General features: G+C 40.2%; 1 protein-coding gene and 1 pseudogene across 7 annotated transcripts in view; one reads left to right on the plus strand and one right to left on the minus strand.

Annotated features, from left to right (window-relative positions):
• The window catches only part of SPAG9 (sperm associated antigen 9), a 150,997-nt gene extending 129,394 nt beyond the window's left edge, over window positions 1–21,603 (minus strand). For 3 of the 7 annotated variants that reach the window (XM_044939115.2, XM_044939114.2, XM_044939112.2), the window contains exon 1: window positions 21,099–21,603. In XM_044939115.2, the coding sequence (XP_044795050.1) occupies window positions 21,099–21,401 (303 nt within the window). In that variant the 5' untranslated portion in view covers window positions 21,402–21,603. The remainder of the gene's footprint in view (window positions 1–21,098) is intronic. The other 4 variants (XM_044939113.2, XM_044939111.2, XM_006070168.4 and 1 more) reach the window with 2 other exon arrangements.
• Window positions 21,604–24,702: 3,099 nt separating this feature from the next.
• LOC112583529 lies at window positions 24,703–26,005 on the plus strand (annotated as a pseudogene).
• The last annotated feature ends 1,702 nt before the right edge of the window (window positions 26,006–27,707 follow it).

The raw sequence follows: 27,707 nt of genomic DNA on the forward strand, positions 1-27,707 counted from the left end.
AACTGGCCCCCTGGAGAAGGGAAAAGCTACCCACTCCAGTATTCTGGCCTGGAGAATTCCACGGACTATATAGTTTATGGGGTCACAAAGAGTCAGACACAACTGAGCAACTTTCACTCACTCACTCACTTACGGAGATAGTAAAGGACAGGGGAGCCTGGTATGCTACAGTCCATGGGGTCACAAAGAGCTGGACACATCTTAACTACTGAACATGTTATATATACACCATGACAGTGTATTAGACCTGCTGAAGTTGAATGCTAAAATACAAGAGTGATGTATTTCAGGATTAGAATATCGAAGTGTGGATCCATTCCAGAAAGCTTATTATTACTATAACTTGCATGAAACAGTACTTTTAGGGAATTCCCTAATGGTCCAGTGGTTAACACTCCACACTTTCCCTGCGGGGGCATAGGTTCAGTCCATAGTCAGGAAACTAAGATGCCACAACCTTACATCACAGTCACCAAAATAAAAAGAGTAACAGTTTTTTTTTTTTAGGCAAAGTAAATAGGATTTTGGAGGCTGTACCCTAGCCAGAGACAGTTTAAAAAAAAACAAAAGTAAATGAATGCTCATAAGAAACCTGTAAGCATTCATCATTGATTTAATGTGATTCAATTTCTTGCCAGCAGCATAACTTTATAAAAATGGCCACCCTACACATTACATTTGGCAAATGGTAGGGTTAGGGCAATATCAAAATCAAGGCAGGAGAGAGGCAATTTCTCAAACTACAAAACAATACTATCCCTAGAGAATTCTGGTTCCTTTCCCCCAACACAGGAGAGTCTGTCGGATCCCTATGTTGGTATAGGGTACGCACCTCTCCATAACCCACCTGTTTGTCCATCCGTTTTTCTAAGCTACTCTCACACACAGTTTTTTTAAAAAGTGTTAGGGGACTGGGATAAAAGCCCACGAATGGGCTTTTTCATCTTGTGTTACAAATACATCTTCATTAGATACTCCTTTCTCCTCTCAATAACTAATTGGCCAACAACAAATGTGACTCCAGACCAACTCTCCTGGGAGCAATGAGAGTTTGAGAGTTTTAAAAAAAAAAAGTCAATATACAATACAAATTCATCTCAGGATTCAAAAAGAATAATCTTTGTGATGAAGCAAAATGGTTTCAAGTTCAGATGGTTTATAGGAGCTGTTCTGCCACAATTTTCTGGAGAAAAACAAAGGTTTGAAAAGGCATGGTCCTTAAGCTAAAAAAAAAAGTCCCTAGAGACTGTTGCTTATTGGAAAAAGATAGTGAAGTGAAGTGAAAGCCATTCAGTCGCGTCTGACTCTTTGTGACCCCAAGGACTATACAGTCCATGGAATACTCCCGGCCGGAATACTGGAGTGGGTAGCCTTTCCCTTCTCCAGGGCATCATCCCAACCCAGGGATCGAACCCACGTCTCCCACATTGCAGGCGGATTCTTTACCAGCTGAGTCACAAGGGAAACCCAAGAATGCTGGAGTGGGTAGCCTATCCCTTCTCCATCAGATCTTCCCGACCCAGGAATCGAAGCAGGGTCTCCTGCATTGCAGGTGGATCCTTTACCAACTGAGCTATGAGGGAAGCCCCAGCGAAAGATATTAACAGACAAAAAATAAGCAAAAAACCTCTACAACCTTTAAAGTAGTAACTTTGTATATAGTATTTTTCTTAAAAACAGAAACAAAAACCCACCAAATAAAAGGCTGACTTACTGCTCAGAATCTACCATTATTCATTTACTCTGCAAAGTGGGGGAAAGAAACATTTCCATTATTTTAAATAATTATTGTTAAACTCAGTTCATTTAAATATAACTGTTTTTCAATATAGTATCTTTTAAGAAATAAAAGTATAAACCATATTATTAAGCAATGCCTGAGGAATGTAATTCCCCAAACCCTCCCCAATCCAAAATGCAGAAAAAACTTCTAATACAAATGACTCAGTTTCTTCAAACCTAAATAACAAAGTGGGGGTGTGGGGTAGGAGGTGAGCACTTACAGATAATGAGATGCATAAGAGACATAGAGAAAGGAAAGGGAGAAAGGGAAAGATATACCCAACTGAATGCAGAGTTCCACAGTATTGTAGATGAGATAAGAATGCCTTCTTAAATGAACAATGCAAATAAAAAGAGGAAAATAACAGAATGGAAAAGACTACAAATCTCTTCAAGAAAACTGGAAATATCAAGGGAACATTTCATGCAAGGATGGGCATGATAAAGGACAGAAATGGTAAGGACCTAAGAAAAGCAGAAGAGATTAAGAGGTGGCAAGAATACACAAAAGAACTATACAAAATAGGTCTTGAAGATCCAGATAACCACAATGGTGTGGTCACTCATTTAGAGCCAGACATCCTGGAGTGTGAAGTCCAGTACTTTCTAAGTACTACTTTCTAAGTACAGTACTTAGAAAGTACTACTACGAACAAAGTCAGTGGATGTGATGAAATTCCAGCTGAGCTATTTCAAATCCTAAAAGATGATGCTGGTAAAGTGCTGCACTCAATATGCCAGCAAATTTAGAAAACTTAGCAGTAGCCACAGGACTGAAAAAGGTCAGTTTTCATTCCAATCCCTAAGAAGGGCAATGCCAAAGAATGTTCAAACTACTGTACAACTGCACTCATTTCACATGCTAGCAAGTGATGCTCAAAATCCTTCAACCTAGGCTTAAACAGTATGTGAATCGAGAACTTTCAGAGGTACAAGATGGATTTAGAAAAGGCAGAGGAACCAGAGATCAAATTCCCAACATTCAATGGATCATAGAGAGAGCAAGGGAATTCCAGAAAAACATCTACTTGTGCTTCACTGACTACGCTAAAGCCTTTGATTGTGTGGATCACAACAAACTGGAAAACTCTGAAAGAGATGGGAATACCAGACCTCCTTACCTGCCTCCTGAGAAACCTGTATACAGATCAAGAAGCTACAGCTAGAACTGGACACGGAACATCTGACTGGTTCAAATTTGGGAAAGGAGTACAGCAAGGCTGTATACTGTCACCCTGCTTATTTAACTTATATGCAGAGTACTTCATTTGAAATGTCAGGATGGATGAATCACAAGCTGGAATCAGGAAACATCAACAACCTCAGATATGCAGATAATATCACTCTAATGGCAGAACATGAAGGGTAACCAAAGAGCCTCTTGATGAGGGTGAAAAATGAGAGTGAAAATGCTGGCTTAAAACTCAACATTCAAAAAACTAAGAGTATGGCATCTGGACTCCTCACCTAGTGGCAAACAGGTGGGGGAAAAGTGGAAGCAGTAACAGACTTTATTTTCTTGGGCTCCAAAATCACTGTGGACAGTGACTGTAGCCATGAAATTAAAAAAGACGCTTGGTCCTTGGAAGAAAAGCTATGACAAAACTAGACAGTGTATTAAAAAGTAGAGACATCTACTTTGTCAACAAAAGTCCATATAGTCAAAGCTATGGTTTTCCCAGTCATGTATGGATGTGAAAGCTGGACCATAATGAAGGCTGAGCACCGAAGAATTGAAGCTTTCCAACTGTGGTTCTGAAAAAGACTCTTGAGAGTCCCTTGGACTGCAAGGACATCAAACCAGGCAATCCTAAAGGAAAGTGACCCTGAGTATTCACTGGAAGGACCGATGCTGAAGCCGAAACTCCAATACTTTGACCATCTGGTGTGAAGAGCCAACTCATTAGAAAAGACCCTGATGTTGGGAAAGATTGAAGGCAGAAGGAGAAGGGGATGATAGAGGACGAGATGGTTAGATGGCATAAGCGACTCAATGGACATGAGTTTGAGCAAGCTCCAGGAGATAGTGAAGGACAGGCAAGCCTGGCTTGCTGCAGTCTGTGGGGTCACAAAGAGTTGGGACACAATTGAGTGTGTGAACAACAACAACTAGTAGGTCTTGTAGGTCTTCACAGAACTGTTCAACTTCATTGGCTTTAGTGGTTGGGGCACAGTCTTGGACTAGTGTGATGCTGAATGGTTTCCTTGGAAACAAACACAGCTCATTCTGTCGTTTTTGAGACTGCATCCAAGTACTGCATTTTGGACTCTTTTATTGACTATGAGGACTACTCCATTTATTCTAAGGAATTCTTGCCCACAGAAGTAGATTTAATGGTCATATGAATTAAATTCCCCCATTCCCATCCATTTTAGTTCACCAACTGCTAAAATGTCTATGTTCACTCTTGCCATCTCCTGAAATAAAAGTTCACTATTCTTCATAGTATAAGTGTATGCTTAGTCGCTAAATCATGTTCAACTCTTTTGGGACCCCATGGACCACAGTCTGCCAGGCTCCTCTGTTCAGAGGATTTTCCAGGGAAGAATACTGGAGTGGGTTGCCATTTCCTTCTCCAGGGGAACTTCCCAACCCAAAGATCAAGCCCGCAGCTCCTGCACTGCAGGTGGATTCTAAACTTTTCTTCAAAACACATCAATTTTTTTTTTACTAAACAGTTCATTTGTTACTATAGGGTACTACTGCTATATCCTAATTAGAAATATCCATCAAAAAATTATAAGCCTGAGATGGCTGGATGGCATCACCAACTTAATGGACATGAGTTTAAGTGAACTCCAGGAGTTGGTGATGGACAGGGATGCCTGGAGTGCTGCTATTCATGGGGTCGCAAAGAGTCGGACACGACTGAGTGACTGAACTGAACTGAACTGAAGCGATAGTTAAAATTAAGGGTTGGCACTTAACCATCATTTGTGTGGAAATTTTATTCAGCTAGAAGAAATTTTCAATCAGTAACTTAGAAATAGATATTTGTGGCTAAAACTAATTACAAAGCAATCAGAGCCTTCTTTCCTATGAGGATACAGTGAGAAAACTACAGCCATCTACGAACCAGGCAAAGGGTTCTCATCAGACTCTGAATCTGTCAGCATAATGACCTTGGACTTCCCAGGTTTTAGAACAGTGGAAATAAATATTTGTTGTTAAAGCCACTCAACCTATGGTATTTTTGTTATAGCAGCCTGAGCAGACTAAGAGAGAACAGAAGTGGCTGACACCGCCTCTTCTCTCTTTTTCTCTTGAAAGCAGCCTCGATGCCCAGACTTCTGAATATTAATTTTTAACCATGAGGTATACTGTAAGAAGTCCAGAGTCTTGGCCTGGACTTTGATGCCAGCACCCTCTATTTCTAAACTTCCTACTGTGAGGAAAAACTTAGACAAAGAAAAAAACCCTAACAAAATAACAACCACAAAAACAATCAGAGAAGGAATTCCCTGGCGGTCCAGTGGTTACGACTCTATGTTCCCACTTCAGGGGGCACAGGTCCAATTCCTCGCTGGGGAACTAAGATCCTTCAAGCTGTGCGGAACAGTTAAAAAAAAAAGAGAGAGAGAGACAGAGAGAGAGAGAATCATGGTGCTAACATGATTTTTAAGTAGTCTACAATATTCTGACAACAGTTTCAGTGATCTTAATATTTCAATTTTTTAAATGCCTAAATATTTCTAGAATATCTAGTATGTATAGGACAATGTAGCCAAAGTGTCCGTAATAACTATACTTAGGAGAAGTCAGTTTTTCTGTATATGCCTAAGTCAAAGGACTCACTGAAGAACTTTCTGGAAGTTGTAGAATAACTTGGTACCAGCAGTAAATAAGGACAATAACTTGAATGCACAAAAGAGAATTTTAAATAGCTAGCCTCAGCAATTGACCTCTAGTATATTTATCTATCCACCATCCAACCAAACAAAAAATATCTAGTACCTACTGCACCCCAGTAATTTAGTGGGAGAATTAAAGCAATAGGTTAGTCAAACACAACACTGAAAGTACTATGAAAGGAGGAGAGTATGCTATGAGAAGATATGAAATGGGTACAACCCATACTTCAGTGTCATAAAAGGCATTCCAGAATTGAAACCTGAAACATGAATAATGGTAGCCAGGCAATAAAAGAGAAATAGAGTGCCATGCAAAGAGGCAGCTTTTAAGAAGGCCTGAAGAAACTACCTTTTACATAACAAACTCAAGGGTGTTCAGTATGGCTCTAAAAGGAAAAGATTAGACTAGTGAAGTCAGAAGCAGCCAGACTACAAGGCCATGTATGTTAGGAACTTTAGTCAATTCAAGAACAGATTTTAGACATATCCACTAAAGGCTTTTAAGTGTGGAAACGATCGGATCAGATATCCATTTTGGAGAGATCCAGGCATGGTGTGATGGACAGTGTGTAGGCCGGCAATACAGGATACAAATAGATCATTTATGGGACAGTTTGAGTTGCCCATTTATTTATTCAGAAATATTCAAAGGGTATTTCTTATGTGCCAGACCTCATATCCAGTTAGAATGAAAGAAGCTCCGGCTCTTCAGAGTAGTAAGCATTACTTTCAGAGTAGTAAAAATAGTTTTGAAAAGTAAAGAGATTCCAGATATATTTAGGAGTTGAAAACAAAAGAAGGCAGCAATAGGGATGAAGGAGAGAGAACAGTTAAGAATGATGACCTGGCTTCTGGCTAGGTAGACAGTGGTATCCACTCAGGAAGAGAATGAGCAAAGCAAGCTTGTGAGGTAAGTTCAGTTTTGGACATGTTGGGAGACATTCATGTCCAATAAGCAACAGTAATATGTATCTGAAACCCCAGAGAGAGAGAGATCTGGACTTAAAAGGCTGTTCTTAGTAAGCTATCAGCTCCATGAAGAAAGAATTCTGTTTTACTCACCACTGTATCCCAATAGCCACAGTACTAGGCACACAGCTGGCCTTCAGTAAATATCTGTTAAATGAATGAATGAGATACACATTTTGCAATAGTCAGCAAAATGGTCACCGAACTGCTCAGAATGGATCATATGGGCTAGGCAGCATACAGAGTGAGAACTTAAGGGGATCTTAGAAAAAGCACCAAAGAATAATGCTAACGAGAGTAAGAAGAATCCACAGATAAGCAAGAGGAAAACCAAGAGATTTCAAAATTAGAGAACCAAAATATAATGTTTCTTACAGAATGAGTGACCAAAAGAGACAAATGTTGCTAAGTATGAGGAGTAAGACAGAAAACAGAAGACATCTGAGAGTGTTTTTCACTTTTGTGAATTTTCTTACTTATTTTTTTCTTCTTTTTGGTTTTTGTTTTTTGGTTGAGCTACACAGAACTTGGTCCTCCTACTAGGGATCAAACCTGTGCCTCTGCAGTGAAAACATGGAGTTCTATCCACTTAGTGCCAGGAAATTCCCATCACTTTTGTGAATTTTCAAGAATATAAGGAGGAGAAATTCTATTATGCCTAACATTTCATATCTAAATAATGACTCTACCTATCTAAATAACGAGATGGACTGCTTAACCTTTTATAAACTTGTTTGTTCTATCTAACATGCCTGCCTCTTTACTCTGTATCACCTCACCTTTATTTCCTGTGTAACACCTATCACAATCTGTAATTAACTGGTTTGTTATTACAATATAAACTGTAAGAAAGGAAGGGCTACTTTTCTTGTCTGATCTGTTTGTGGACACATTCCCAGAGTCTAGAATACTGCCTGGCTCAATAAATATTTCTTTTTTCTGATCATTCATGTGTCCTGTTTATCTCCCTATGGGAATGGGATAGAGAAGAACTAAAAGATTATGGAGATTCCTCTCAGCCCTTAAAAAAATACCTGCAGAAAAAGCAAGTAAAAATACATTTTAGGGACTTCCCTGGCAGTTCAGTGATTATGACTCTGTGCTTCCAATGCAGGGGGCATGGCTTCTATCTTGGCCGAGAAACTAAGATCCCACGTGCTTCCTGGTGTGGCCAAAAAATAAATTAAAAAAAACAAAAACAAAAAAAAACACCAAGATTTTAAAAGAAAAAACATTTTATTTAAAGCATAGTAACAGAACTGAGAAACACAAAAATCCTAAATCCATCCCCTATAGAGGATCTAATCAGCGGAAGCACAAATTACAAGGAAAAAATTCTTCTTAGGCTCTATAATCCTAGTGGAGCAGGTCAGCAATCAGAAACAAGGTATCCTAAAATATATGTAAGACTTAAAAAAAAGTTGCCAGAGATAACATTAAATGGAGGGTAGTTTCTCAATTTGGAGAAGGCAATGGCACCCCACTCCAGTACTCTTGCCTGGAGAGTCCCATGGACAGAGGAGCCTGGTGGGCTGCAGTCCGTGGGGTCGCTAAGAGTCGGACACGACTGAGCGACTTCACTTTCACTTTTCACTTTCATGCATTGGAGAAGGAAATGGCAACCCACTCCAGTGTTCTTGCCTGGAGAATCCCAGGGACGGGGGAGCCTGGTGGGCTGCCGTCTATGGGGTCGCACAGAGTTGGACACGACTGAAGCGTTTTAGAAGCAGTAGCAGCAGTTTCTCAATTTCTGCATTTCAAAGCTTAAAAGGGGAAAAATGATCCATTATACTTTTATACTATAATCTTAAAAAAATTGAGACAATTTTAATTGCTTTGTAGAACTCAGGTTTAAATTTCTATTTATAGAAAAGTAGTTAAACTGCAATAATTTCTTCCTTTCCAGATGAGTGCCATTAGTTCACTATAAAAACATTAACTTGCTCATCTCTATAACTGACATATGCTCTGCTCTAAAAAATGAATTCACAGACCTCCCTGGTAGTCCAGTGGTTAAGACTCTGCACTTCCAGTGCAGAGGGTGTGGGTTCAATCCCTGGTTGGAAAACTAACATCCCATATGCTATGCAGTACAGAAAAAAAAAAGCAAAACACAAACTCAAATGGAATACTAGATATTAGAAAATGTTCTCCTATGTAAATAAAATTGTGACTATATGGTAGAATCCTTTAATTTTTAGGATAAGTACTTTAAGTACTGAAGGGCCAAGTGTCATAACATCTGCAATGTACTTTGAAATGGTTCACAATGTAAAAATATGTGTATGTATACATGTTGTGTGTATGTGTGTGTGTGTGTATAAAATTTGTTGTTGCTGTTCAGTCACTAAGTTGTGTCCAACTCTTTGTGATCTCAAGGACAGGCTTCCCTGTCCTTCCTATCTCCTGGAGCTTGATCAGACTCATGTCTGTTGAATCGGTGACCTATCTAACAATCTCATCCTCTGCCACCTTCTTCTCCTTTTGCCTTCGATCTTTCCCAACATCAGGGGCTTCTCCACTGAGTCGGCTCTTCACATCAGGTGGCCAAAGTATTGGAGCTTCAGCATCAGTCCTTCCAATTGATTTCCTTACATTTAAGAATTTGATCCATTTTATTTTTGTGTATGGTGTTAAGAGAATGCTCTAATCTCATTATTTTACATGTAACTGTCCAGCTCCCACCCCACCATTTGTTGAAGAGACTGTCTTTTCTCCACTGTATATCCTCGCCTCCTTTGTCTATAGACTAAGTGACCACTAACTGAATAGCAAGGAGAGATAAGAAAGCCTTTTTCGGTGATCAATACAAAGAAATAGAGGGAAACAATAGAATGGGAAAAACTAAAGATCTCTTCAAGAAAACTGGAGATACCAAGAGAACATTTCATGAAAAGATGGGACAATAAAGGACAGAAATGGTATGGACCTAACAGAAGCTGAGGATAATTGAGAAGACGTGGCAAGAATACACAGAACTATACAAAAAAGATCTTCACGACTCAGATAACCATGATTGTGTGGTCACTCACCTAGAGCCAGGCATCCTGAAGTCTGAAGTCAAGTGGACCTTAGGAAGCATCACTCCACAAAGTTAGTGGAAGTGATGGAATTCGAGTTGAGCTATTTCAAATCCTAAAAGATAATGCTGTGAGAGTGCAGCACTCAATGTGCCAGCAAATTTGGAAAACTCAGCAGTGGCCACAGGACTGGAAAAGGTCAGTTTTCATTCCAATCCCAAAGAAAGGCAGTGCTGAAGAATGTTCAAACTATCGTACAATTGTACTCATCTCACACACCAGCAAAATAATGCTCAAAATTTCTCCAATCCAGGCTTCAACAGTACGTGAACCGTGAACTTCCAGATGTTCAAGCTGGATTTAGAAAAGGCAGAGAAACAAGAGTTCAAATTGCCAACATCCATTGGATCATGAAAAAAGCAAGAGTTCCAGAAAAACATCTACTTCTGCTTTATTGACTACGCCAAAGCTTTTGACTGTGTGGATCACAATAAACTGGAAATTTCTTCAAGAGATGGGACTACCAGACCACCTGACCTGCTTCCTGAGAAATATGTATGCAGGTCAAGAAGCAACAGTTAGAACCAGACATGGAACAACAGACTGGTTCCAAATAGGGAAAGGAGTATGTCACGGCTGTATACTGTCACCATGCTTATTTAACTTATATGCAGAATACATCATGCAAAATTCCGGGCTGGATGAAGCACAAGCTGGAATCAAGATTGCTGGGAGAAATATCCATAACCTCAGATATGCAGATGACACCACCCTTATGGCAGAAAGTGAAGAACTACTAAAGAACCTCTTGATGAAAGTGAAAGAGGAGAGTGAAAAAGTTGGCTTAGAACTCACCATTCAAAAAACTAAGATCATGGCATCCAGTTCCATCATTTAATGGCAAATAAACAGGAAAACAATGGAAAGTGACAGACTTTATTTTTTGAGCTCCAAAATCACTACAGATGGTGACTGTAGCCATGAAATTAAAAGATACTTGCTCCTTGGAAGAAAAGCTATGACCAACCTAGACAGCATATTAAAAAGTAGACACATTACTCTACCAACAAAGGTCCATCTAGTCAAAGCTATGGTTTTTCCAGTAGTCATGTATGGATGTGAAAGTTGGACTATAAAAAAAGCTGAGAGCCAAAGAATTAATGCTTTTGAACTGTGGTGTTGGAGAAGACTCTTGAGAGTCCCTTGGACTGCAAGGAGATCCAACCAGTCCATCCTAAAGGAAATCAGTCCTGAATATTCATTGGAAGGACTGATGCTGAAGCTGAAACTCCAATACTTTGGCTACCTGATGCAAAGAACTGACTCACTGGAAAAGACCCTGATGCTGGAAAAGACTGAAGGCAGGAGGAAAAGGGCAAGACAAAGGATGAGATGGTTGGATGGCATCACCAACTCGATGGACATGTGCTTGAGCAGGCTCCAGGAGTTGGTGATGGACAGGGAAGCCTGGCATGCTGCACCCCATGGGGTCACAAAGGTCAGACACGACTGAGTGACTGAACTGAACTGACCATGGGTGTGTGTGTGTTTATTTCTGGGCATTTTATCTTGTTTCACTGGTCTATATTTGTTTTTGTGCCAGTACCATACTCTTGATTACTATACCGTTATAGTATAGTTTGAAGTCGTTTTGAGTCACTTCAGTCTTGTCCGACTCTCTGCGACTCCAGGGACTGTAGCTGCCAGGCTCCTCTGTCCATGCCATTCTCCAGGCAACAATATTAGAGTGAGCTGCCATGCCCTCCTCCCGGAATCTTCCCGACTCAGGGATCAAACACACATCTCTTATGTCTCCTGCACTGGCAGGCAGGTTCTTTACCACTGATGCCACCTGGCAAGTCTGAAGTCGGGACCCTGATTTCTCCAGATTCACTTTTATTTCTCAGGATTGCTTTGGCTATTTGGGGTCTTTTGTGTTTCCATATAAATTTTAGAATTTTTTGTTCTAGTTCTGTGAAAAGTGTCAGTGATAATTTGATATAAATTGCATTAAATCTAAAGATCACCTTAGGAAGTATAGTCATTTTGACAATATTGATTCTTCCAATCCCAAAACACAGTATATCCTTCCATCTGTTTGTGCTATCTCCAACTACTTTCATCAGTGTCTTATACTTTTCAGAATACAAGTCTTTGGACTCCTTAAGTAGGTTTATTTCCAGGTATTACATTCTTTTGGATGTGATGGTAAATGAGATTGCTTCCTTGCTTTTTCTTTCTGATCTTTTGATGTTAGTATATAGAAATGCAAGAGATGTGCATATTAATTTTGAGTCCTACGACTTTACAAAATTCACTGATGAGCCCTAGTGTTTTTCTGGTAGCATCTTTAGGATGTTCTGTGTATAGTACCATGTATACTTCAAACTGTAACAATTGTACTACTTCTTTTCCAATTTATATTATTTTTACTTCTTTTTCTTCTTTGATTGCCGTGGCTAGGACTTCCAAAACTATGTTGAATAAAAATGGTGACAATGGACATTCTTGCCTTGTTCCCAATCTTAGAAGCAATGAATTCAGCTTTTCACCACTGAGAATGATGTTAGCAATGGGTTTGTCATATGTGGCCTTTATTATGGCCTCTATTCCCACTTTCTAGAGAGCTCTTATCATAAATGGATGTTGGATTTTATCAAAAGCTTTTTCTGCATCTACTGAAATGATCATATGCTTTCTTTTTATTCTCACTTTGTTAATGTGGTGTATCACACTGATTTGTGGATACTGAAGAATCCTTGCATCTCTGGGATAAATCCCACTTGATCATGGTAAATGACTCTTTTAATGTATTGCTGAATTCAGTTTGCTAGTATTTTGCTAAGGATTTTTGCATCTATATTTATCAGTATCAGTTCAGTTCAGTTTCTCAGTTGTGTCCAACTCTTTGCGACCCTCATGGCCTCCAGCACATCAGGCTTCCCTGTTTATCAACAACTTCCAGAGCCTGCTCAAGCTTGTGTCCATCGAGTCAGTGATGCCATCCAACCATCTCACCCTCTGTCATCCCCTTCTCCATCAGTATAATTGGCCTATAATCTTTTCTTGTAATATCTTTGTTTTTGGAATCAGGCTGATGGTAGCCTCATAGAATGAGCATGGCAGTATTCCTTCCTCTGCAATTTTTTTATAACAGTTTCAGAAGGATAGGTGTTAACTCTTCTCTAAATGTCTGATAGAATTCACCTGTGAAGCCTTCTAACTTTTGTTTGTTGGAAATTTAACTACTGTTTTAATTTCAGTACTTGTGAATCATCTGTTGACATTTTCTATTTCTTCTTGGTCCAGTCTTGGAAGGCTGTACCTAAGAATCTGTCCATTCCTTCTAGGCGGTCCATTTTATTGGCATATAGTTGTTTGCAGTAGTGTCTTACGATCCTTTGTATTTCTGTGTTGTCAGCTGTAACTTCTCCTTTTTCATTTCTAGTTTTATTGATTTGAGTCCTCTTTTTTCTTGATGAGTCTGGCTACAGGTTTATCAATTTTGCTTATCTTCTTAAAGAATCAGCTTTTAATTTCATTGATCTTTGCTACTGTTTTCATCTTTATTTATTTCTGCTCTGATTTTTGTGTAATTTTTTTCCTTCTACTAACTTTGGGCTTTGTTCCTCTTTCTCTAGTTGCTTTAGGAGTAAGGTTAGTCTGTTTATTTGAGATATTTCTTGTTTCCTAAGGTAAGATGGTATTGCTATAAATGTCCCTCTTAGAACTCCTTTTGCTGTATCCCAAAAGTGTCAGACCACCATGTTTTTGTTGTCATTTGTCTCTAGCTTTTTTTTTTATTTCCTCTTTGATTTCTTTAGTGATCCATTAGCTGTTCAGTGACATATGTTTAGCCTCCACGTGTTTGTGTGTTTTTTTTAGTTTCTTCCCCTGTAATTGATTTCTAATCCCATAGCATTGTGGTCAGATAAGATGCTTGATATAATTTCAATTTTCTTAAAGTTATTGAAGCTTGATTTGTGGCCCAAGATATGATCTGTCCTGGAGAATGTTTCGTGTGCACTTGAGAAGAAAGTGTATTTAGCAGCTTTCAGATGGAATATTCTTTAAAGATCAGTAAAGTCCATCTGATCTAATGTGTCATATAAGGCCTGTGTTTCCTGATTTTCTGTGTGCATGATCTGTTTCTTGATAAGAGTGAGTTATTAAAATCCCCCCAAATTATTGTGTTTCTGTTGATTTTTCCTTTACAACTGGTAGTATTTGCCTTAGATACTGAGGTATTCCTATGTTGCATGCACACATATACATATATACAATTGTTATATCTTCTTCTTGGATTGATTTTTTGATCATTATATAGTATCCTTCTTTGTCTCTTGTAACATTCTTTATTTTGAAATCTATTTTGTCTGATATGAGTACTGCTACTCCAGCTTTCTTTTATTTCCATTTGCATGGATACTTTTTCCTATCCCCTCACTTTCAGTCTGTATGTAGGCTCCAGAAGTCTTAAGTGAATTCCACGGCCTTGTACTGAAGCTAATAACTAAACATCACTGGCCAAAATTTCAAAATGTATAGAATTTGCACACATATATTTTTAAATATCAGCTTTTTTGATAGACACATTACATACATTATTAAACTGCTTCTATGTTGATATTTCTTATCTCAACCTAGAAATTTAGGTAATAGCTACATTCATTGTAAGCACTGAGCACAGCAAAAAAAAAAAAAAGGTGTTTTTAAAATAACTCAACCATTAGTCAAGGGAACAAAAGAAAATGTATTTGGCTACATTATTCTAATACTAGTTCTCCTGGGAACCAAAAGTATTTAAGTATGTAGTGTGTAGTTAAACTAAGGAATCCAAGAAACTCACTCACCAAACACAGGCACAGAATTGGATCAGTAACCTGTGGCATATACCACAGTAATCTAGTAAGTAGTTTTTACTCAACGAATCCATCCTGGTACCTTAGACATTTTCATAGTCTCTTTTGTGATTTTAAATAAGTAAAATGTGAATGTCACTATCCCAGGGACACATAATAGATACTTAAATTCAGAAATCTCTGGAAGGTAAATGGTAAACTGTTGGTTGCTCAGTTGTGTCTGACTCTTTGCGACCCCATAGACTAGCCTGCCAGGCTCCTATGTCCACAGAATTTTCCAGGCAAGAATACTAGAGTGGGTTGCAAGTCCCTTCTCCATGGGATCTTCCTGACCCAGGGATCAAACCTGGGTCTCCTGCTGCAGGCAGATTCTTTACCATCTGAGCCACTAAGAAATCCTGAAGGTAAATGGTAAGATCTATCTTAATAGCTAAACAATAATTATCTCTAATTACCATTTCAAAAGGTGATATACACACCCTCTCATCAAAGTAAGCACCATCCCCTGAAGAACAAACAGATTGTTCATTTCAGAAAGTGCCTGGAAGTAGGGACTGACAGGGGCAAGGACCTATCTACTCTGACAAGGGGCAGTGTGAAGCTTATTTCAATAGTTCAGCAAAAGAAAAAAGGTATTTTCAAAATATGAAAATATGTATTTTAAAAATGTACTAGTTTTATGTATAAATTCATTTGCATATACAGACATCAATGAAGCACTAAAGTGTATTTTGAGCATTCTAAAATTTAGGTTTAAAGAAGTTAAGATGTAACAGTCCAAAAAGCTGTTGACCCTTGCTGTAACTAAACCAAGTGAGAAATGAAGTCAACACCTCAATTATCCTTGGACCAAAAATCTTTAGTTCCCTAACGATACCACAAGATACTGGTTTTAAAAACCACTGGATTTCTTGGATTCCTTAGCTTACCTTCCTTGGTGGCTCCATGGAAAAGATTCTCCCTGCTGATGAAGGAGATATGGGTTCGATCCCTGATGCAGGAAGATCCCACATGCCACAGAACAGCTATGCCTGTGTGCCCCAACTACTGAGCCTGTGCTCTAGAGCCCAGGAGCCAAAACTACTGAAGTCCACACGTCCTAGAGCCCATGCTCCATGACAAAAGAAGCCAGGACAACGAGAGGCCTGCACACCACAACTAGAGAATAGCGCCCCCCGCCCCGCCTCACCACAATGAGAGTTAAGTCCATGCAACAACAAACACCCAGCACAGCTGAACATAAATAAATAAGATTAAAATAAAAAAACACTGAACAAGTGGTTTGAAAACTTCATGTCAAATGTTCAATGGACCAGCAAATTGCTCTGTACTAACAGATCATCTGTGCATATAAATAAACCACCATTCCACTACTGCTCCACTGTAGTGAAATAAAACCTACTTTTAAATTATTATTATTTTGCCTCACTGTGCAGTATGGGGGCTCTTAGTCCCTCCCTCCCCCACAACCAGGGATCAAACCCATGCCCCTGTAGTGGAAGCTCAGAGTTCTAACCACTGGACCACCAGGGGATTCCCAAAATTAAATTCCTTTGATACCAGAGTAACAGAATTAAAACTGCCCCTGTAGAGGAAGCTCAGAGTTCTAACCACTGGACCACCAGGGGATTCCCAAAATTAAATTCCTTTGATACCAGAGTAACAGAATTAAAACTAAAGAACCATTATAAATATCAATTCAAATAACAACTCTGCCAAAGAAACTAAATAAACTTAATGTTGAAGCAAATATGGAATTTCTACTTTTAAGATCCTAAGTCCTCAACAAATATAAGCTAAAGTATTCAAAATTACTCTTCACTCCTGTCTTGAACTGAAAAGACTTCAAATATTCCTTTCTAAGTGTTTACTGAAGAAGTTAACTTTCACTGTAATTATTTCACACACAAAAAATTAATTTCCTTAGCATTTGTGAATAAAATATTTTTATGGGGACTTCCCTGGTGGTCCAGTGGCTGAGGCTCTGCACTCCTAATGCAGGGAGCCTTGGTTCAACCCCTCGTTAGGGAGTGTGATCCCACATGCTGCAATTACAGATCCTGCATGATGCAACTAAGACCAGGCACAGCCTCAATAAATACATTTTAATTTTTAAAAATAATATATTTTTATGAAAAAGTGAGAACTACAACATCAATATCCACGCCTGCCTTCCTGCCCACAAATCTTATCATTCACTCTCATGTGCACAGACTTCCAAAGAAAACAACCTGATTACAGGTCTTCATATGCTGTGCTGTGCTTAGTGGCTCAGTCGTGTTGGACTCTTTGCAACCCCATGGACTGCAGCCTGCCATGCTCCTCGGTCCATGGGGATTCTCCAAGCAAGAATACTGGAGTGGATTGCCATTCCCTCCTCTAGGGGACCTTCCCAACCCAGGGATCAAACCCAGGTCTCCCGCATTGCAGGTGAATTCTTCACCGTCTGAGCCACCCGGGAAGCCCACGAATACTGGAGTGGGTAGCCTATCCCTTCTCCAGGGGATCTTCCTGACCCAGGAATCGAACTGGGGTCTCCATTGCAGGCGGATTTTTTACCAGCTGAGCTACCAGGGAAACCCGTAAGTCTTCATATAAAACATCAATTGTTACTGCTTTAAGTGCTGATTCATTGGAAAAAAGTTAATTAGAAAATTCTCAGCAATATCCCTCACCTATGCATTTAATCACTTCATTTTAGACAAAAACCCACAGAAAAGTAGTCCTAAAAATCACAACATCTTTTTCCCAGGAAAGATATTCTGTCTTCATATATGCTTCTACTACTCAAGGAGGATGAAGAGGGTACATCTTCATTTTTATGTGCAATCTCCCTCCAGTCAATCATGCTAAACTCTCACTTCAAAACTAAATTCCCTATGTATAACTGGATCACTTTGCTAAACATCTGAAACTAACACAGCACTGCAAATCAACTATATTTCAATAAAAAATTTTTTAAACGAATTTCTTAAGAAAAGTTTCCTTTAATTCATTTGTCTATTTCACGGAAATTTTTTTTAATTACTCAAAACAAATCATGTCTATTCTAAAAGAATTAGAACTTACACAAACAAAAACATAAAAAACACTAACATATTCTTTCCAAGAATAACATCTTTCTCTAGATTTTTTTTTTTTTTTTTTTTTTGGTCCGTGCCACACAACTTGTGAATTGTTTTTTTAATCACTGATGTAACAGAACACAGATTTAACAGATCATAGATTCACAGGTTTACTCTGGATAGAGTAGACAGGAAATGTTGAGCTGAAGATGCGAAATTTAAGCTGAGTCAAAAGTGAGGAGCTAGTCAGGATGAAGCTCTGAGCGAAAAGTATTCTAGGCCAAGGGGGCGAAGGCATCAGACAGTACTTGGTTAGCTGGAAAAAAAAAACATATGGTTGGAGACTTCCCTGGTGGTCCAGTGGCTAAAGCTTCGTGCTCCCGATGCAGGGGACCAGGGTTACATCCCTGGTCAGGGAACTAGATCCCACATGCCTCAATAAAATCAAATATCTTGTGTGCCACAACTAAGATCTGGCACACACATAAATAAATATTTTAAATATATACTGTTGTTGTTCAGTCGCTAAGTCATACTCGATTCTTGGCAACCCCATGGACCGCAGAAATGTCAGGTTTTCCAGCCCTTCATTATCTCCTAGAGTTCACTCAAATTCAAGTTGATTGAGTCATTGCTGCCATCCTACCCGCGCATCCTCCGTTGCCCACTTCTCCTCAAGCCCTCAATTCTTCCCCAGCATCAGGGTCTTTTCTATCGAGTCCGTTCCTCGCATCAGGTGGCCGAAGTATTAGAGCCGCAGCATCAGTCCTTCCAATGAATATTCAAGGTTGATTTCCTTTAGGACTGACTGGTTTGATCTTGCTGCCCAAGGGACTCTCACAAGTCCAGCACCACAATTTGAAAGCATCAATTCTTCGGCGCTCAGCCTTCCTTATGGTCCAGCTCTCACATCCATACATCACTATAGGAAAAACCACAGCTTTGACTATATATATATATGGCTGGAGCAGGGAGCCCAAAGGGGAGAGTGGTAAGCTATAAAATGAGATTTCTTGACTAACATTTGAAGCTGGTTATAAATTTATATAAAATCAGCCCTTCTTCAGACTATTTTTATAGACTCAAAACCAGCAGGTTAACTCCTCACAAGAAATTCAAATTAAAGCAAAGAAAAATACAGAAAGTATTCAAATTAAGTAACATCATTATAATAAAAATTAAATTTCTTATTTAAAGGCCACAAAACTTAGAGAAAATTAAACACAGAATCATTTCTGCATATTTACCTAAGAGAGACTGCATTTCTGAGTACTTGGGTAAAACTTGATCTATGATCTCATATGAAAACTGGTAACAAGATGATATTACATTTGTGGTCATCTTGAGAATCCCAGGGACGGGGGAGCCTGGTGGGCTGCCGTCTATAAGGTCGCACAGAGTCGGACACGACTGAAGCAAGTTAGCAGCAGCAGCAGCAGCAGCAGCCATCAATGTTCTTAGTCTCAGGTCATGTTTCATTACAGAATTTACCGGCATATTTGATAAAGCATAAATTACAAAAGAAGTCATTGGATATCCACTTTTTACATGTCATTTACTTAAGAAATTAATATATAATCCAGAATCTAGCAGCTTAGTCAGTTGTATTTTCTGATTCTGCAACCTGCAGCAGATGGTTTTCCTGGCACATGCGACCCTGGCATTTGCCCATGTTTACATGAACTGACAGGAGTTTAAGGCTGATGGGAGTAATTTCTTGCTTTTTAAAATTATTTATTTACTTATGGCTATACTGGGTCTTTGCTGCTGTGTGTGGGCTTTCTCTAGTTGCAACGAGCTGGGTAAGGGGGACAACTCTTCCTTGGGGCGTGCAGGTTTCTCACTGCAGCGGCTTCTCTTGTTGCAGAGCACAGGCTCTAGGGTGTGTGGGCTTCATTTGTTGTGAAGTGCACAGGCTTAGTTGCCCCATGCCATGTGGAATGTTTTCAGAACACAGATCAAACCTCTGTCCCCTGCATTTCCAGGCAGACTCTTAACCACTGACCCACCAGGGAAGTCCAACAATTTCTTTTATCTGCGATAATAAAATCATGCTGGGCCTGTTCCTCACCTGTGTGTATATTCGGTTAATTCCACAGTCTTCCCATGTACGTCCATAAAATAGCAAGGGCCTCTCTGAGCATGAAGATATGGCAAGTCATCTCAGGAGTAGTACATAAGCTCCATTCCATAAAGAGTACTAGTAAACTAGTGGAAATTGTGATTCCATCCTTAGATTTTCTTTTCCAACCTTTCCTTCCATACTTGGAAATACTTTTGAAATAAAGTCAGTTTTGTTTGGCAAATTCAAGAGCATCCCTTTGAGACAAATGGATCGCAAAATCAGAACTAAAAAGCATCATGCAGTTAAACTTAAGGAAAACAAAAACTATTTGACCTCATACAATGGTGTTAAGTAAAATAAGTTTACACGGTGGTACTATTTAGTGTCAGGAAATGAGCTGCACATCGTTAAAACTTTTCAAGTATTTCTGAAAGACAGTATGTCATTCCTTCAATAATTAGTTATTTAGCTTCCTTCTATCACCATATATTTAGCCAGATGCCCAAGAAACAAACATGAACAGGACACTTCACCTGCATCAGATAAATTCCACAGAAACAATGCCAACACATCCTGAAAGCTAGAATCGTTGACCGCCTCAAGAAGTTAAAGACCCATCACTTGCACTCCAGAGCTCCAAAAGACTCAAAGTCAAGGTTGGGGCACCGAGGTCACTAAAGTTAAAAGCTGAGGTATTATAAAGTTTACAGCTAGCCAAGTACAGTCTCTGAAAAGAGTTGCCAACTGTCACCCACATCTCCTTAACCCGCCCCCTACCACTTCCCCGTCCTTTTTATAAATAGTTTTTAAAGGGAACTGTCCAAGGTTACCACCTGACAAGGAAGAATGCATTGATGTGGTATACCAATAAAATAAAATTGTATACTCTCCATATTTACAGAGTATTCCCATACAACATCTAAGTGTCGACAAAGTACCAACCAAGGCACATAACACATAAAATAAAACTTCCTCAGTAGGGTTAAAATATCAAGAAACTGACCGAAAGAGGAAGATATCTAACTTCCCAAAGCAGCAACCCCCAGGAAAGGTACTGGAACCAGCGGAAGTAACATATCCAGGACAGTTGTTTAAAGGCGCTCCACCCACCACCCCAAGGTAAAAGTTTGAAACGCCGTCTGACTACCCCACGGTGGTCGGAAACTTCCCTAAACTACAAGAGGCAAGCAGATACCCTAAAATACCGCTCTCAGCCTAACCCCAGGTACCCTCAGGCCAGGCTGTGGCTTCCTCCCCAGGCCTTGGTTCCCCCATCTCACTCTCTTCTCCAGGACACTCACCCATCTCCCTGGGCGTCCAATGCTGGCCGGGGGTACTGGGGCCTCTCGGCCGCCAGGCTCATTCCGACGAGCCTCGGACTTAGGCCTGCCCCAAGGAGGCCGGCGCGCCTCCCCTCCGAGACGGACCGCGACCCCCCCGGCCCTCGGGCCCGGCCCTCACCCTCCCCTCTGGCCGGCCTCACCTCCTCTGCGTGCTTGCGCAGCGCCTTCTCTCGCTCGTACTGGGTGATGAGCTGCTCGTTGTCGTCCCGGAGCAGCTCCAGCTCCACCTGGTGCTCTTGGTCCTGCGCGAACACCGAGTCCAGGTTCTCCAACACGGCTACCACCAGTGGCATCAGCTCCTTGACCACCTCCTCGTCGTAGCGCCCGATGAGCCGCTCGAACTCGCGGTAGATGGAGCCGGCCAGGCCGGACACCCGCTCCGACATCACGGCCCCGGAGCCGCCGGGCTCCTCCTGATACACCACACCGTCCTCCAGCTCCATGGTGGCGGGCTGCCCGCCGGCCGGGGGCGTCTCCGGCTGAGGGGGCGACACGGGCCCGCACGGGACGGGGCCGCTGCGGCTGGAGCTGGGGCTGGGCCCAGCGGGGTGGGGGCCCGAGCCGGAGGAGGGGAGGGGTGAAGCGAGCGTATTCAGCCCAACCGCCGCTGCACCAACTGCCGGGGCGGCCGGGCTGCGCGCGCCACACGTCACTGAAGGGGCGGGATCCGCCCGTGTCGGCCCGTAGGGCGGGACCCCGCAGGAGGCCAGGCGCGGTCGGGGGCGGGGCCAATGCAGCATCCTGCGCCAGCGGAGGCGGCGTTGCGTCAATACTGGGCGCCGCGCGGCCGTCGTGTAAGCCAATGGGAAAGACTGCGATAGGAGGATGGTGAGAAGTATCCACCCCAGGCGCGATTTGCGGGGCGAGCCCCAAAGGAAACAGAGGGTTTCTGAAAGAGTGATTAGCAGTCCAGAATAGCTAACATTTTATTAGTTTTTACAGCGCACAAAGGGTTTTCATATTTGGGCCTCGTCACAGGCTTGGTACGGTAGACGTTTTGCCCTTCGTTTCACAGACGCGGAAAGTAGGCCTGGAGAAGTTAATGGTTCACTCAAGGTCACGCGGCTAGAACGGGAAGGAGGCCGATCAGGGACTCAAAGCAGTTCTAAGAATTTGAGAATTCCGGACTCAGAGTAGTGGAAAACAGGGAAAAGGAAAGCAACGTTAACGGGGACAAGGTCCGCCTCAGTAATAAGGTGGTCTTGAATAGGAAAGAATTATTTGGGGTTAAGACAGTAAGGATAGCCTTAAACAGAGGACGTGCAGAGCATCCTGGAGAAGAGTAAAACAAACTCCACAATCTTGCACTTTCCCAAACACTAGTTTCTCTCCTCACGGACTACTTGGAAGAGTGGTATTTCCTGGCTCCAGGCACCCTCCTTTCCTCTAATCTCTAAGCGGGGCAGGCTAATGTGGGGTGGAGAGTAGAGGAGGAAAGAGGTGGAGTCACTGGGATGAGTAAGTCCGATGGTACGTGAGGTCTCTCGCCAGCTGGTAGAAAATCACGTGTGGGGAATGACAACACCCAAACCTCGGGCGGGCTGAGTCAAGGATCACTTCCTCGTGTTCTGACCGCTGCAAATAGGGCAGAAAATACACCCCAAAGCCCCTTATCTCGGGGCAGGTGACGGAAGAGTACTGTCGCCTCAACTCCTGTAATAGGGCCAGGGAAGGCAAGATTTGAGTACAGAATGGTTCAGTGGGGAATCAGCTACCTCCCAGGATCATAAAAACCCTCAATTTGGTATTTCCAAGTTTAAGTTCTCTAAGTACGAACTAGTTCTCCAAAGTCTTCCAATCTGTACCCAACCAGAGACCCACAAAAGCAGTAAGGAGGTGAAAAACTTAGCCTTACAAGGACACACGTGATTGAATTTGTGGCCTGTACTGTCCCCCTTTCGCACCCTCACCAAGCAGTCACCTCTTATTGTTTGTGTCTATGTGTAGGTCTTAGAATTGCCGATCAGCTAGTTGGATATGTGCCCCAAATGCCCTTCTTTAATAAAGCTCTTATTTAAAAACCAGGAACTAATGTTGCTCTGGATCTGTTTTTTTTTTTTTTCTTTTTCTCTCCTAAGAACTCTTACTTGGGCACCTATATTTATGCCTCTCTCTCTCTCTCTCTCTCTCTCTATATATATATATATACCTATATATATGCCTCTGTTTTCCTAGAAGTCCGAGGAGCAGAAAAACTTAGGGCAAGACTTTACTTTGTCTTTACACGCTACTATCATACACATCAGAAAATTTAGAGGGGAAAAAATTGATATTCAGGTCTAAGATTATAATAAAGTCTTAATAGTAAATGTGCTTAAGTATAAATTCAGCATAGAAATATACGAGATACATATTTATATATTGCTTCCCAGATGGCACTAGTGGTAAAGAACCCACCTGACAATGCAGGAAACATAAGAGACACAGGTTCAATCCCTGGGTCAGGAAGATCCCCTGGAGAAGGAAATGGCAACCCACTCCAGTATTCTTGCTTGGAGAATCCCATGGACAGAGAAGCCTGGCAGGCTACAGCCTATAATGTTGTGGAGAGTTGGACAGGACTGAAGCGATTTAGCACACACACATGTGTATATGTACTAATTTTAAGTTTCTGCTAGCTCAGTGATCACATTTGTTTAAAACAACATTCTGCCAAATACCCATCAGTTCTTGAATTAAAATATTATTTATGCATATAATGAAATATTTATTATTCAACAACAAAAAGAAATGAAGTACATATTACAACATGGAAATATTAAACCTTGAAAATATTCTAAGTAAAAGAAGCCAGTCACAAAGGACCACATGAAAGATCAGTGGTTGCCTCAGGCTGGCTGGTGGAACAAGGGAAAATAAGAGTGAATGCTAAAGGGCATGGGTTTCTTTTGGGCCTAATGAAAATGCTCTAAAATTGATTATGGTAATAGATAATATACTAATATATTATATTATGATACTAATTATATATATTATGGCTCAGCTGGTAAAGAATCCACCTGCAATGCAGGAGACCTGGGTTTGATCCCTGGGTTGGGAAGATCCCCGGGAGAAGGGAAAGGCTACCCACTCCAGTATTCTGGCCTGGAGAATTCCATGGACTGTATAGTCCATGGGGTCGCAGCGTCGGACATGACTGAGCAACTTTCACTTTTTTTTTCACTTTCTATGCTAATATAGACAGTATATTAATACTCTGAATATACTAAAAGTCATTGAATTGTACACTGTAAATGGTTTAATTATTTATGTGCATGGGTGCTAATTCGCTTCAGTTGTGTCTGACTTTTTGCAACCCCATGGACTGTAGCCCATCAGGCTCCTCTTCCATGGGATTCTCCAGGCAACAATATTGGAGTGGGTTGCCATGCTCTCCTCCAGGGGATCTTCCAGACCCAGCAATCAAACCAGCGTGTCCTGCGGCTCCTGCGTTTCAGGCATATTCTTTACCCATGAACCACCAGGGAAGACCAGTTTAATTATATAGTGTGTGAATTGTATTTCAATACAGCTGTTAAAACTAAATGAAATTTATGGCTATAATAACTTTATTCTAAACCAATAGAATTACATAATTTAGTGTGACAAAGTGGAAAGAAAACAGTTTTTAAATTGGGAATCTTATTCTTTTAGTATGGACTGGTCATTTTGAAGAACTTAGGCCAGAAACAAAAAAGTTAGTGGTTAAGAATCCACCCGGAAGTTCCGGGTCAGGCCCTTTGCCGGCCTCCCTCGGCCCTCGCCATGACTAGCAGCGGTGGGGCTGGGTCGGTGACGGCAGCAGCAGCGAATCTGAATGCATCCTACTTGAGATTTCAAGAATTTTGAATACTAGATTAGATATGGAAACTCTGTCTATATGTGTGCAGCTTTGTGAACAAGGAATTAACCCAGAAGCTTTATCATCAGTTATTAAGGAACTTCGCAAGGCCACAGAAGCCTTAAAGGCTGCTGAAAATATGACAAGCTGACTTTCTGAAGAAATCTTGATGGGCTATGTCAAGCTGTATAGGAAGATTGAAGATTGCATTGTAGTCAAGAACATAACAATGAAATCACTGCATGTAGCAATGTGGAAACATTGTTCTTTTTAAAAGAATTAGAAAGCCATAGCTTTATAAATCAGTGGAAAGTGGCTTACAGAGAAAACTATGAGTTGTGTTTACATCACATCTTTTTTTTTTTTTCTTTAACCGCTCTAATGCTTTGGCATTGCTGTGTTCATATTTATGTATTCCTAATTTATAGCTCTGTTAGCTTTAATTTTTTAAGCAGTCTGCCCATCAGAGGTGCACATCTGCTGTGCCTGGGTGAACTATAGTGGAACCCATCAGCAGTTAATGTTGTAGTTAAGACTTGTTGACATTTCCATTATAAACTTAAATTTTGAATTGTTTATGCAAAATTACTGTGGATTTATGTTGTATTAGGCTGAAAGTTGACAGAATTTCCACTACCATGTGTGGATTTTTGACTTAGATTCCTTATGCATATCAGAATCTTGTTTTTTATAAGAACATGGAAAACATGTTGTTAATCTGCTCTTAACAAAGAATATTTCTTTTTTTTAAACATACAGTTTGAGTGGCAGTTAATAGTGTGCCAGATCATATTAATATTGATAAAAAAGTAAAACTTTTAGAAAACTTAGATTTTTAAAGGTAATGACAGTGCTTAGCTTGGTATTATTTGTCATTTGATTCATTTAAATTTAGGGAAGATATTAATTGAGAATGTTTCTCTAAGTTTTTAATTCATAATGAAACACTTCCAACATGAAAAGTCTTTTTACTTTTGTTAAATAAAAATAATTTGAGTGCTTACTTAATAAAATACCTTGAGTGGTTATCTAGTAAATCACCAAACAGGTGGTGACATTCAATAAATAATGTTACTATTTTCTGAAGGAATAAAGATTTCCAGTCATTAAACAAAAAATAATCACATTTTCTGCATCAGGAATTCTGAATATGCCTTTCTAAGATCATTTTTGTGTGTCATTATTTTTACCCTGTAAGTTTTAACTAATTGAAATGATGGTTCAAAATAAAATTTAGAAAACTTAGGATAATATGGTTTCTGTTCCTCTAACAGAATCTCCATGAACTATTTTTTCCCAAGACTACTACAAATTGAATCTGATTTTTTAAGATTGTGTTAGCTTTCCAGTTAAATGATAGTACAAGCATATACTCTTTGGTAGCATATTTTGTTCTTCAAATAAACTAAAGTGATTTTAATAAGGCTTAATAATATTTAATGGCAACCTTCTGTTCTATTTTAAAAATCTAGACTTTTGACCACATTGACTTTTGAATGGTGGCATCTTTACCAAGTACACTGAATGTCTGTTATAGGGAGAAAAGTTTGGGAGACAATAAAGGTTTTGATTATAAGTCATCTATATGATTCAAAAACATTGCAAATACTGCATGTTGTTACTTATATAAAATCAGAAAGAAAACACTCTTGTCAAGCTCCAAAATTTGTATATACTTTTAGGTCATAGGAGTTAATAGTTTTATTTACAACTTTGTAGATTATGTTATTTATGTATGAAACAAAGCAGGAAAATATATTGAGAAGGACTTCTGTTTACAGAGGACTTTAATGTGTTACATTTCTTAAATGTAAACGTGTATTTTCAATGCATACTTAAGTAATACTTAAGGAAACCAAACAAGATACAGTTGCATTGTTGTGCATGTTGTCAGTGTCCGAAATAAAACCATTTTGGTGATAAAAAAAAAAAAGGAATCCACCTGGAAATGCAGGGGATGCAGAGTTCAATCCCTGTTGAGGGAACTAAGATTCCACGCACTATACAAGACCACCTGCTGTAGCTACTGAGCCCGCTTGCCACAACTAGAGAGTCAGCGCACCACAATGAAAGATCCCTGGTGCAGTCATATAAATAAACACTTAAACACACACACACACACACAAAGCTAATAGTCACGGAGTACCTACTGGGTGCCAGCGGCTGTGATAAGGACTGTTAAGAACTGTGAGCCTCAACTTCTTCATCTGTATGATGAAGAGGTGTATTACAGAAACTAGAAAGATTTCTTGCAGTTAAGTCCTATGATTCTGGTTTGTAGGTAGGAATGAAAGACAGGAGAGAGGGCCTTGAGATTGAGTCCCTTTAGTCAACTCCTAATTTTGTAAGTGATAATACTATTTTCTATACTCAACTACCTGGAAAAATTCCCAGCTCCCACCTCTAATGCCACAGGCTGAGATTATTGTTAAAAACGACTAGTCATTCAGGAAAACGGGTTATGTTGTGGATTTAGAGCAAATGTTTACTTTTGGTTCCTAAAAGGAAGGAAATTCCATTTTTGGAATTCTTTGGCCTTGCACAAATAGTGAGGACAGTAATGGGAGCAGCAGAGCGGGGGTGGGGTTGACTGGGGAAGGAAGGGAGGAGTTTCTTCCAAAGCTTAATTACTGTAATCACTGGGAGACCGAAATTGCTAGTCTTGTTGTTTGTCTGGCCTTCAGGAAATTTTACAGTTATTTCTATGTGAATCAATTTCTCTGGTTTCACAAACTACATTTTGCCACATGGGGAGAGTGGGTCCCTGAAAGAGGAAAAGAAAAGAGGGCTCCTAGCGCACAAGACCCTCTAGCTATGGTAGTGTGAAATGATACATGGTTTATCACTCCTTATAAACTAGAACATGCTCAGTGAGGCAGTCCAACTATGGAATTCAGGCTGTTAAAAAGTGCCAGAGAATTTTTCTGAA

Source organism: Bubalus bubalis, chromosome 3 (genome assembly GCF_019923935.1).
Source record: "Bubalus bubalis isolate 160015118507 breed Murrah chromosome 3, NDDB_SH_1, whole genome shotgun sequence".
Lineage (NCBI taxonomy): Eukaryota > Metazoa > Chordata > Mammalia > Artiodactyla > Bovidae > Bubalus > Bubalus bubalis.